This window comes from Temnothorax curvispinosus, unplaced genomic scaffold (assembly GCF_003070985.1).
Source record: "Temnothorax curvispinosus isolate PA1 unplaced genomic scaffold, ASM307098v1 QBEX01016011.1, whole genome shotgun sequence".
Classification (NCBI taxonomy): domain Eukaryota; kingdom Metazoa; phylum Arthropoda; class Insecta; order Hymenoptera; family Formicidae; genus Temnothorax; species Temnothorax curvispinosus.
The window spans coordinates 588734-602016 of NW_020225791.1; the positions used below are offsets into that span (position 1 = coordinate 588734).

Sequence of the window (13283 nt, forward strand, 5' to 3'; positions counted from 1 at the left end):
TTAACTATTAAAGCATAATAAAATTTTCTGTTCACTAAAGCGGTCGGCTAATGCAAATTGAGAACTACGCGAAACGAGCGACTAACGAAACCGCGCTCCACGGCGGGTTTTAATTTCGCCTCTAATGCGTCTTTATGAAGCGACGAGGAAATATCGAGAGGAAAAAAAAGCCCGGGAGAGACGCTGTTCGCGCAACGGCTATTCCCAGAGCCACCATTGTACGAACGTAGTTAAAAAACTTTTATATACGCAATCGGTACCGCTGCGGGCATCAGTTAATCAGTAATTGGCTCGCTCTTGAAACTTCATTAACCCGCAACAGTGCGTGGGAAATGTTGTTCGGAGACGCCCGCGGTGCCAAACGTATAAAACATTTAAAAAATATTATGAGAAAAGTTGAAGTGATTTATCGTGTATCGTGACGAAAAGTTATCCGCGATCTAAAGACACTTCTGATGCTCGCCCAACCGTGTTTCTCGGAGTGCAGTGTTGAGCCCGCGGATGCAAGTGACACCGTACCGGTACACGGCAGCAATTTTGCCTGTTAAATGCTTTCATTAAACTTGCCGGAATTTCTCATTTTGCCGAGGCCATTATGACCGAGCCGCAGTTATTTCAATTCCGTTAAATGAACAACGACTTCCGTGAACGATATACCCGGTCGCTGGTGCATCAGATTGCATTGGGTACGTGATCTTTCAACTCCGACAAATTTTTTTTAAAAGCCCAATTGTTATTGGCAACTTATAGTATCCTATTATGATAGAGATATATTTTATGAAATTTGACGCCGATACTCGTATCACATATCGAATTGATCTACAGCCTCGAGCTAGTTTCTCCCGGGATAAGACACTGAAAATCGTGAGTGAAGTCATTATCGCTGGAGGAGGCTTAAGGACCGACTTCGAGAGCGCATCGCGCATCAAGATTGCCCTCCGGTATAACGGGGCCGTTTGGTCTTAAGCCAATGTGTATAACGATGTGCCGAGACAAAGAGAGAGAATGTGGCGAGCTTTTGTCGCTACCGATTGTTATCAACTCCGGAACAAAGACTCGGCTCAGCCTCGATTCTCGAAAGGCCGGAGAGCGGTATTTCCGTGTCGCGAAAGGCCTCTACGTGAAACGGTGCGTACACAGACGCGGGATTATTCAGGAACATCGCGGCCAAATCCCGCTTCGTCTCTGGTAAAATTAATTGCGAAAATTAAACGAAAATTAGAATACAAAGTTGAGAGATAAAATAAGTAACATCTGCAATTTACAATTCGGCGAGAAATAATAATTTAAGAAAATAAAAATGATTCCTGGAAATGAAATTAGTAAAAATAAATATTTCCTTAAAAATATATAATGAGAATTTATAGATGTCGGAAAAATCGCTAAATAGTAGATTAAGCAGTGCAGGAAACGAGTGATTACTGATTAATGCAATTGTAAATTTATGACAGCAGCAACGCCGCGAAAATGCTTTTTTGATTGTCGTTGGCGACATAACGTAATTCGCGAGTAAAGAGCACTAAGAATAATTAATAGTATTGTTCTTCTGGACGAAATTGCTGGGTGAAGATCAAAAGCATCGTCGTAATGTTAGCCGTGGTGATGTTGGTATTTTAATAAAAATGTTATTACGCAGTGCACGGTATCGCGGACAAAAGAATTTGCGATTAATTAATAAGATTCCACGCTTTTGTATGTACGCTTAGTGTTCTTTTGCGTGAATATGAAAAAGATAGAATTTTACAACGCACCGAAATGGAAACCTAACAGTGTTGCGTTAAGCGGAAGAGAACACGACGTATTACAAAGAAAATTAATGCGCAAGCAGAATGAATCTAATTGCTACATGAAAATTTACATAAAATATTTAACCAAATCTTATTATGTTAACGCGTATTTTACATATTTATACATGTACTAAAAACTTACCACGTATCTAGAACACATATCATAGATAAAAATTAAAAAATGCTTTTCATAACGTTATGGTTTTTATATTAATTATCTGTATTGTTTTTATTAGTTGCACGAATTTCCAAGAAGTGTAACCGCCATTTACAGCGTTTATTTTACCCAGTAGACCAAGTAACGATCTTCCATTCGTTGCACTTGATCTCGCGAAAGTTGAAATTTATTCATTTACCTGAGAAATGACTTCATTACTCCGAAGAAAGTTCCTGATGAAAATATCAGGCTAAGTGTCACCGACAGCAGCGGTACATGCATCGTCGCCGACTCCTTCGCGTTGCTTTTATCATCCCCGAAAGAATACACGCGTTTTACGGCGGTTTTCCGTCCATAAACCGCGCCATCAATTTCTCTTCGCTTTTATCTCTCTCTTCCTTCTTTCTACACTCGCGCGTTCTCTTTCTCCTTCTGCATAATCCACTTCATCTCTCGGCAAGTGCGGACGTATTACTACGCCTGGTGCATGGTCTTATAATTTTCTTCTACCTTGCGTTGCCTTCAATTTTCTCTTCCTTGACGATACTGCGACTGTACACGTGAATATGCAGGAGAAAAACACTTTAAGCTAACATATAATATCTACAACCGATAGTTCACAGTGACTTCTAGAATAACTCGTGATAAATTCTTCTAATTTAGCTCTGTCAAGATTAACTTTCATTAAACTTCTATCTCAAATTTTTCCATGACGAAGAGGAGTAAGATTAATTTTTATTTTTAAACAAATGATTTGCCTTTATTTTCGCCAAATTCTGCGGTGTCTCGATATCTATCATTCAATTTAAAAGAAGCTCCGGCCGATAGATATGTGTGCGCACATGCATCTACGTTTTCGCGGCGCGTTATCTCTTTCAGCTCGCCTGCCATTGTTCGATTTTGCGAGCCTTGACGTGTTTCCTGGCCCTTCCTGTTTATCATCCGACGTCATGGCCCGGCAATGCGCTTATGAAACGCTGATAGAATTACCCCTACTTCCTTTCCCCTTTGCCGAAGCTTCCAAACTGCTTAGGTTTTTCTTTTGCATCGCGCTGCCACGGGAAATTGTAGGCATTATCCGCACATTTACATACGGTAGTTCGCTTCCGAGGAATTTAATATACTCGAATACTTTATAAATGTTTACGAACGTAGCGATCCCGCTTATATTATAATAAAGGAACATAATGAACGCACATAAGGCAGTAATAAAAAAATAATTCCCTCAAATTCCTCTTAATTCTTATAAACCTTATGAAGTGCTCGCTATTACCTCCTAAAATTATTAATTAGCGTGTAATTTAGCTTTCGTAATAATCTCTATTTAACCAATATTTTTTTTTTATCAACATGAGAGTAAAACATTAAAATCGAATTTTCAGTGCTTCTCACGTGTGATGAGTCGTACCTTCAGCGTCGCAATTGTATAACGAGGATTGTTGTGTCTACTCCAAGGCAATAGTTTTTGAAGATATAACTACGACGCTACGTGCTAACAACCGACGCTCGGATGATCCGTAACGCTCGTAATAACCGTATTGCCGCAAAGTTTAGCCCATATACCCTGCTGCAACACCTGTTATACGTACGACAGAGTTGCGCTCGAGGTAGAGATAAGTGGATTAACTTTGCCGTAGTCGATATCGTCGACGGCTAATAGTCGATGGTGAACGTCATGTCTATTCGCGCGTTAAAATATAATCGCGCTCTTCGCGGGCAAGAGATCAAGTTATATATCCTTTCGCCTAGTCGCGGATATGTCTTGTCGGAACTAAGCTTGAGCGTTATTTACTGAACTTTAATTTAACATGAAATATGTCATACTCAAAAGTCTTGCAGAAAAATTGAGAGTTTCGAATTTGGCACAACAAGAATTATTAGTTTTATTTCAGTATAACGTCAGCAATAGAAAATTAATATAACTCTGTCGTTATATTAAGAATAATTTTATAACAAGTATTGATTTTATCATTGAAAATTGTTATTTGTTTTACGCTTATTTGATACTCTGAATTATTTTATTTAATTGTACGATATGTTGCATTTGCTGAATATTAATTATCTCTGTAACGCGACATGAAATTATCGATGGAGAATGTCAATCATGAAAGTCCGTGTCACGCATTTTGAAGATCCGAATCGCATCTCGAGGGTCTTCTCGTCTGTTTTCCAATACGGACGACGCTCTCGAGATAACTCGCGCTGCGCGAAACAGTCTCGCCAGCATCGATTGACATTTTCGTGAATATCAACTGGGTATTTGTTCTAGAATTCGATTTGATTCCCAGCGGCTATTTGCTCTCACGGCCATTATTAGTTCGTCGACTGTTTCGACGAAATCATCGCTCACCGGTGCGGCTAAAGTTATTTCGTCGAATATCGATTATTACTTCGTGCCTCCGCGGAATCCGGCGGGCTTCCAATTAATTATTAACTCATTCCGTATTCCGCAAACGGATTTTGCAATGTTGATTTTACAGGGTTGATTGACGATGTTATAATATTGAAACATTATTTCTCGACAACGAGAATAAATCTGTTTCCGGCGTGTTTATTTCTTGTTTGTAACGGTCAAACAGAAGAAAGAGTTTATACGAGCGGTGCGTATCAAAATCATGTTTCGTCATCTTAACTGCAAGTCTATTGTGTCATCCACACATTACGCTTTCTCAAACGCGATGGTGTTCATAGCAATTTAATTAAATAAATAAAATATACGCAATATATAATTTTTGCAATATATCATCATTTTAATCCACGTTATAACTGTATTTATCTCTATTCATTCTAATTTCTCTTCCATTTTTCGTGAAAAGTAAAGTCTGAATAAAAAGAGAAGATAAATTTGCCGTTTGGTCGCTGTGCTCCGTACAATTTTCGAATCACGTGCATGCTACGGTAGATGGTGAAGGTTTTGGGCGCGGAGTTACTGCCCGGACATGGTCCTTTTGACCGTTGATTGCAGCGGATGCGGGAGAACGAGGCGACCCTGGGACGTCTTCAGCAGCAAGGAGCCGGCATGCCTTCGGATGAACGCGAACGGGAGAGGGAGAGGGAACGCTGGAGTCTTTTAAGGGCGGCGAGGGATGAGGCCGATCGAAGTCTGAGCCTCGCGGCTAGTTTGGCCGACAAAGAAGCCGCCCTCTCGCACGCACACGCGACCATAAAAGAGGTGAGCCCCGCTTATCGAACGCGCGTTATTTTGCATCTAAATTAACGGGTTTAAATCGATATAGAGTTCGTCTCAGGGGATTCCAGAAAACTCGCCAGAATCGATAATCTCGCACATATGATTAAAATTTAAAAATTATAAAGAGAAAAATTAATTTCTTGTAACTCTCTTAAAAGATTTATATAAATTCAAATAACTACTTAGTACTCCGATATCTAACCAAAATATAAATTTTTTTTCCTTGCCCAGCGATATTTCCGGATTTTTTGTTGACGCAGACCGTTATAATGGCCCGCATCTCAAGGTATACCTCTTGATTGTTACCAGCTGCAACGTCAACTGTCAGAACGCGGCGGTGGCGGCGGGATCTGTCTGAGCGATCAGGAGTCCCTGGTGTCGTTTCCACGGGGCAGCGTGAACGGTGCCGCGACGCCCGGAGCCGGCAGCAGCAGCGGCGGTGGCGGCGGCATCATCCCCCACGTGAACTCCCAGCCGCCCTTGGGCACCACCGAGCTCGGCATGTCTGTGGGTAACGTAGGTGGCGGCCCGGGTGCAGGAGGATCCTCCGGCGGCCAGGCCGGCGATCGCGGCAGCTGCAGCGCGGACAGCGGCGTCCGCGGGTCCAGCGATCGCGAGAGCGGCGGGGCGACCAGCGTCGGCGGAAATCTCTCGGACTCCACGACAGACGGTGAGAATCACTTCGATAGCAATTAGCGTTTTTTTTTTATTGCCTTGCGCATTACATCCGCACAACTATACTGAGAAGTATAAAACGGGGGAAAAAAGAGAAGAAAGAATTTTACAGGAGGAAAAAAAGTATAATAAAAAGAAAAAAATGTATCTCGTAAAGAGGATTTTGTCTCGCGCAAAATCCCTTCTCTTTTACAGCGATATGAAGTCGCCTCAGCTAATCTTTTCACGAGTGTCTCTTCACACGTTTCTATAAATAAAGCCTCTTAAGTATATCAAATTGTGTAGTTTGGATTTGATTGTTGAATTTAGATGAAAATTAATGTCACGTCAACATAATCAGTCAGTGTCAATTTTCATAATCTTATCTTATTCTATTTTTAATCATAAGTACTCGGGTTTTGTCTGCATCTTGTAATATCTATGAATTAAAACATTTATTGCCTGAATTTACACAACGGTAACACTGATTCTAAAGCAGAATTCGTCGTTAACGGTATGACAACGAAAGAACATTTTTGAAGAGATCGTCTTATCTAGAATTACTATTAATCACAATCGGAGTGACGTCTCCGCTTAGAAGATAATGACTCCGGCGTTTAGTTGCAACGAGCCCCAAGATTAATCGTCCAGTCAGAAGGGATTGCCAGTGTACATCCGGCTAAGTACCAGTTTGAAAAATAGTCCGACGGCATCCGTCAGTCGCGAATGTTAATCGAACGTAGGTGGTGGCGGTCTAATCGAGCACACGCTTCCTTCATGTATTATTCAGCCAATCGCCGTGCCGTTGCATCAAAACGGTTTGATCGATTGGGTTTCCGGCAAACGCTCGCGGTCACCGGAGAGAGTTTGGGGCTTGATGCGCGTGCATGATTTTCAGCGCGAAAGATGCACTTTGGGATGCGCAGGAAACACTCAAGTCCCTGGATTATCTGAACTCTTGCCAAGTTACATTATCAAGTTAAACATTTACCCGGAATATTACCCGCCTCACTATCTATCCTTTTAACGCTTTCTTTACGAGAGAAACTGCTTTGGAATAACAAGAGGACTTTGATGATATAATCACATATAATATACTTGCATATTTTATTATTGTTAACTGATTTATAGATATGATTTATGAATATTATTAATTAAGTCAGGCACGGTATAGTTAATGAAGAAACCAAATAATAAGCCTCACAATAATCTTACGTAAACCAACAATAAATCCTTTCGAATTTGTCACGCAGCTATTAATGAGATATTAAAAGTTAACATTATTCCGAGTGTAAAGTTATCAGTTTAAACTTTTCCTATTAGCCAGATAGAAATTTTCGCTAATGGCCGCGTCCATTATCTCGTGTAAAAAGTCAAGTTACTTTGCACTTTCCAACATCGCAACGTCTTTCCGCGTTCCACTTTCGGTGGCGAACGACGGGCATTATCTCCGTCGTGAAAGGATGCCACGGCATAAAGAACACAAGCTCGGCAATAGCGGCGACCTCGAGGGAAGCTCGTTCTTGACAGCCCCAGGCACAATGTGACGCGAGGCCCGTGCCGGGTTGCCACCGATACCCTTACCCGCACTTCCCTCCCTTTACTGTAAAATTGATGTCCTTTATATATATTTCCGCGCAGGCACGCCAACAATTACGGTCGAGGGCAGCGGTCTCGACATGGACAGCATCTCCGTGGTATCCTCCGTAGCACCACCCCACATATACCAATGTAAGTGTCCAAGAGCATAAATCACTGATCGTCGTCACTTCCCATGTCTCACTCAGCGCTCTACATCCCGCCTCCCTGTTCCGTCATAATCCGAAACGCCTCTGCTGCTTCTCAGTGTATGCGTCTTTCTCTTCTCCTCTGACCAATACCCGTTTTCTTTCGTCAGCGAAGGGTGGCTGGACCGGTGCGGTGGCCGATCGCGAATATACGTCGAAAATACGCAGGATTAACAATTATAATAGTTCTTTGACGCTCTCAGATCATTAAGTCACATTAAAATATTCGTAAAATAGCCAAGAATCCGTCGATGTTTCTATCTTGCAGATCTCTAAAGCTCTCTAGAATCACGATGGTTGGAAAAATCGAACCGCACGGTATCGCTATCGTATTCTGGCCACCCTGTAGTCATTTATCTCTTGGTATGCGCGCGAGCGTGTGGGTGTATGTGTGTATGTGTGTATCGTATGTGTATCATATGTGTGAACGTGCGTCTTAATATGGTGGTCCCGAAAGGGATCGAGGGCGCTCACCGAATAAATCGTTTTTCTCGTGTGAAAGCCTAACCGATGCCGAGGGTCCCCAAGGATGTCCTCGATACAAGTCCTGCCTGCTACATGGCCTGAATGCATGCGCATGCACATACCGTAAACCTGACAGAGAGATGACAAGAACGAGCTATGCCCACGAGAAGGAGTTTTTGCACGCGAGCAGGATCGCTGCACGACGCGCTGTGTGTTCTTTATGTGACTTGCATCGATTACCATTCGCTGTGTCACGGGACTGGATAACGCTTGATGAAAAAGCCACGTGAAACGCGATTTTCATGTGCAGTCAGTGCAGTGTAAAAAAAAATAGCGACATCCAAAGAAACGTGAATGAATAATTAATAGTTTGTCGTTGACCCGAATTTGACTTCATTCGCATCCTGCTGTGTCCAATTACTAACAAATTATCGTTCACGTTCTTTCTTTGTTACATACGTTTATTTTAACACGACAAAAATATTTTCATGCCCAAGTATAATATTCGCGCGACATGTAATCGTTGCGTAATTGTTCATCGACGGTTTTCCATTTAACAAATAGGGCTTACATCCTCTGCGCATATCTCATTACATTTCTACAAACTATTTCTCTCGGTCTTCCTATTCTCGTTCCAAGTGCTCGAGAGTGCCCCGAGCGCTCCGTTATGGAAATCGATGGTACACCGACACGCGTATCTTCTGTTTACAGCCGCAACCACACCGAAGGACTGCAGCCCGACGCTGTCGCCGCTGAACGCATTTTCAAGGTCCATGGACAATTCCTCGCTATCGCGATCGGTCGAGCAGCTATCCAGCCCGCTGGAATCCGAGCCGAGGAGGAACAAGCAGCCACCACCTGTCGTCGCACCTGCCGCGCATTCGCGCTCGTCCGCCACTCGCGGCGGCACATGGGGATCCATTTCAAGGTAATACCTAGGTATAAGGAGCTCTCGTTCCCGTTACGAAAACGCTCAACATTTTATTGCGCAACACGAACCGCAAATTGCTCGCCATGCAAACGACGCAAATTCAGTTTCGAAGAGACAATTATTTCTTATGTAATTATTTTTGCTCTCCCCCACACGTTGCCCGCGGTAATACCAATTACGCATTAATTGAGTGAAGTATCGATTATTTAGCCCATCGCGCAAACATTTAGCGGCAATTACCGCCGGGACAACGTTACATTTTACTCGTAAATATGAATTGTTTTGTGGCGACGAATAATTTATACGTGATGTTTAATACAAAGCGGGCGGCCACGAATGATAGCTTTGGCATAATAAAAAGCACTGGAAAGTCGAGATGACGAGAGCCACTCCATGGAAGTGCAGCCATACGGCTCGTGTGGCGAACAATTCATTCGCACGACGGTGAATGGTTTTACAAAGTGCGCGACTTGTTCACATTGATTTTACAATCTCGTGCGCTTGCACGTAAGTACGTCGGTGCACTGTCGACATTTTTGTACTCTGATGACTCTCAGTATTACTTGGGCGAAGTGTGTGACTACTACGCGAGTCTTACTCCTTAACAATGTACGAGCAAAATGAGTTCGTAACACGATAGAAGGGAAATTGCAACTTTGCGACAACGGTTGCTGAGTAGAAATAGATGCGGACTTCCGCGCTATGTGGAAATAAACTTGTGAAAGAGACTGTCATGTAAAATAACAGTCTTCTTAAGTAAGACGATCTTTTTTCCGGATACAAGAGAATATCGATTTTTCCATTATATTCACTTGGATATTATACAGCCGGTGAGACTTACGTCCGCAATGTGATTTTATTCTAAATGATGGATGATGCCATCGGCTGTTTAGCTGTAAAATATTGCACAGAGATCCCGTAATCCACCATTATCCCATCGAACTGGCAACATGAGACACGGAAATTTAAATTTACTCTCAACTGAAGAATTTAATTTCACATGTCTAATTATTTTATATTTGTGGAATTAATTAGAATTTATGCAAAAATATTTATTTATTATCTATATTTCTTAAATATACCTCTTATACCTCTTCGCATTGATTCAATTTGATATTTTCAACAGGATACAATCAATATGTTAATACATTATAATGATTAAAAAATTGTGAGTCTTACATAAAAATAAGGAAAAGGAAAAATCAATTTATTATATATGATATCATTTTTAACTATATTATTATAACACAGTACGCACAAGTAAAATAAAATAAAAATGTGTTGTTCCGCGATTGAATATCATTGCATTAATGTGAATGAATCGATGTCTCCCTTCTGGCAGAGTATTCGCCCGTTCGCGACATCGGAAGACGGCAAACAGTTCTAGCGGTGGTAGCGGCGGCAACGAGGGCTCAGACAGCTTTGATCCATATCGATCGTGGTCGCCGCTCACCGAGGAGGGTTACGCCGAGAAACTTCGTTTGCTTCGAGAAGCAGCTTCCGTGCCCATGGAGCGATGGCGAGCCCCGACCGTTTTAGCCTGGTTAGAGGTGGCTCTCGGGATGCCGCAATACGGTCCACGATGTGCCGAGAACGTCAAATCGGGCAAGGTAAAGGATTTATCACCTGTTTCCATTAGCAAACTTTAAACCAGTTTAACCTGTTGATATAAGCCCGAAGGCTATGGCTGATCTTAATCATGTCAAAGGTTTATCCTTCACGCAAAAGACTTTTATATTTTTGTATCTTAGAAACAATTCACAGAACTGTTTCTGATTAAAATATCTGTCTCGATCAGTTAAGTTTTCATTATTGTGGTACTATTTTCAGGTTCTACTGGAACTAAGTGACGCCGAACTTGAGGCCGGTTTAGGCGTAACTCATCCGCTTCATCGAAAGAAACTGCGCCTGGCTATCGAGGAACATCGGCATCCAAGTCACGTTCGATATCCCTGTATCGCTCAGCTCGGTCACACCTGGGTGAGCTCTGAGTGGCTGCCGGATCTCGGCCTGGCCCAGTACTCGGAGAGTTTTGCCACCAATATGGTGGATGCGCGTATGCTGGACCATCTGAGCAAAAAGGAGCTTGAGAAACTGCTCGGAGTCACGAGAAAGTTTCATCAGGCCAGCATCGTTCATGGTATTCACCTGCTGCGAATGCTAAACTATGATCGACAGGTGAGTGAATTTGCACTATCGACCAAAATGATATTACAAGATCTTACTGACGATAAGTTCATCAGGAACATGTGAAGATAAAGGCTGCTTATAATCAGTTCTTTATGAGGATTAATCAAACGATGTAATTGCGGTTGAATAATACCATCAAAGAGATAATGTCACGCTTTTGGTAGGCTCTCGCTGTCAGAAGACATCAATGTGAGCAGGTTGACACGGATCCTTTGGTTTGGACGAATCAAAGGTTTATTCGGTGGGCGAGGAATATCGATCTCACGGAATACGCAGAAAACTTGAAAGGTGAATTGTATTTCGGCGAGATCAATTATGTATTTTTTAAATCATACATATATGCCATATATTACATATGACAATTATAATTGATTACAGTTTGCGAAATTTAATATTAATTTGCTAAAAGAACATGAAAATATTTTATACATATATAAATTTCTTTTGCTTACATTTTTTTAACAAATTTTATTGCAGTATTTATCTGCAGCGTATAACACATCTCTCTTCTAAAAATAAGAATGCACAAAATATGCAGGCTGAAAAATCGACCTTTCACCTTTAAGCCCGATAACATACACATGAACTATCGATATCATTTTTATCTTTAACGAGAATAAAATCTCTTTCCCATAGACTCGGGTGTGCACGGTGCTCTGGTTGTATTGGAGCCGTCGTTCACTGGCGACACCATGGCCACCGCCTTGGGCATACCACCGGCGAAACACATGATTCGACGACACCTCACCGCCGAATTAGAAGCGCTCGTTCTGCCAGCAAGGTATTCAGTCTACTGTCATCCAGAGGCGACACTGGACAACGCTCACTAATCGGCATGACGTCGTCGTTGTTCTTATCGTCATCGAGAGACGGGACGACGTCTCCGGAACACTAATTGGCATCTACGAAACCGCGTTCGGACATTCCTCGCCTCGAAGGAATCTCCTTAGAGCACCTCGGGAATTTGATCGTCAATTTCGAGACGCTCTCGAAGTCACTCGAACTCGCGCTAAGCGTGTTTTCTCTGCCCTTTGTACATCGAAGAAGACGTACACTCTAAACATCTTTTGTCGAGTCATGCAATAGAACGAACATTCCTTTTAAGTTTATAGAATAGAAGATAGCGTTACTAAAGTACCACTCATTTAATATAAATTAAACGGACTTATTGAGTGAATGTTACGGCAGCGTTTATAGTTAAAAGTTTTTTTTGTATAAAAAATTCATTCCTTGGATCGTTATTCACTGCTTTTTACCATATCACACATTGATCGAAAGGAGATAGATAAGAAGAAGACGCTCAATTCCTTGATCAAACGCGAATGATCTCGATACATGAAAGACAATAAAACGGAATTGAGTTTTTTTTACGTTTGCCGCGTAGATTCCTCTTAGGAGATTCCTCTTCAAGGCAGGAACGTAACACATCGAGGAATGAAATCGTGTACGGTTTCGTTTTATTCCTCATCCCCCGATCGACTCGTGCCATATGTCGTCCGGAATTCGGCGTATTCTCGGAACGGAAGCGGCAGGTGCAAGTTGTAAAGCAACGAACGACACGTCGCGCCGGACTCCGCGTCCAATCCACGTGCGATGGCCAAAGTTAAAATCGTCAAATTGCGAAGTAGATCGTATACTCGATCGCGATTTTCAGTCTTGATCGAGGTAGTAGAGACTTTTTCGCTAGAGCATCAAAAAGCATCAGTCAATTATTTATTTACAGGAATATTTCACGCGCGGGCAAGTAGTCGGGAGTGCTTTTTCCAATTTTTCTCGGTAGGAGAAACGTTTTCGGAAAACTTTCGCGCGGAGACGAATAACCAGCAAATTTCGACGAATCTCGCTCGACGAAGTGCGTTCCTCGCTTCTTCATCGATATCCGCGTTTCACATCGTAAAAATAACATTAGTTCGGGAGAAAAGAGAAAAAGAATTGTTACTGTATAGTCACCGTTAATCGATAGGCAGTTACTTTTCCAGAATTTCTACGAGTAAAGTTAGCTACATCGTATAAGAGACGTATCCGTGAACTTCCGCAAAAAGCTTTCGTAACCGACAGAACGTAATTTAATGTATCGCTAAGGAATCTCGAGAGGAAGTTGTAAATATTCCGGGAACCGACT

General features: G+C 42.1%; 1 protein-coding gene across 5 annotated transcripts in view; it reads left to right on the forward strand.

Moving 5' to 3' along the window:
- Positions 1–13277, forward strand: part of LOC112466245 (kazrin) — a 115385-nt gene extending 102108 nt beyond the window's left edge. For 3 of the 5 annotated variants that reach the window (XM_025034243.1, XM_025034242.1, XM_025034239.1), the window contains 8 exons: positions 4910–5116; positions 5444–5804; positions 7430–7519; positions 8752–8968; positions 10314–10581; positions 10802–11149; positions 11326–11449; positions 11798–13277. In XM_025034243.1, the coding sequence (XP_024890011.1) occupies positions 4910–5116; positions 5444–5804; positions 7430–7519; positions 8752–8968; positions 10314–10581; positions 10802–11149; positions 11326–11449; positions 11798–11991 (1809 nt within the window). In that variant the 3' untranslated portion in view covers positions 11992–13277. The remainder of the gene's footprint in view (positions 1–4909; positions 5117–5443; positions 5805–7429; positions 7520–8751; positions 8969–10313; positions 10582–10801; positions 11150–11325; positions 11450–11797) is intronic. The other 2 variants (XM_025034240.1, XM_025034241.1) reach the window with 2 other exon arrangements.
- Positions 13278–13283: the final 6 nt, after the last annotated feature.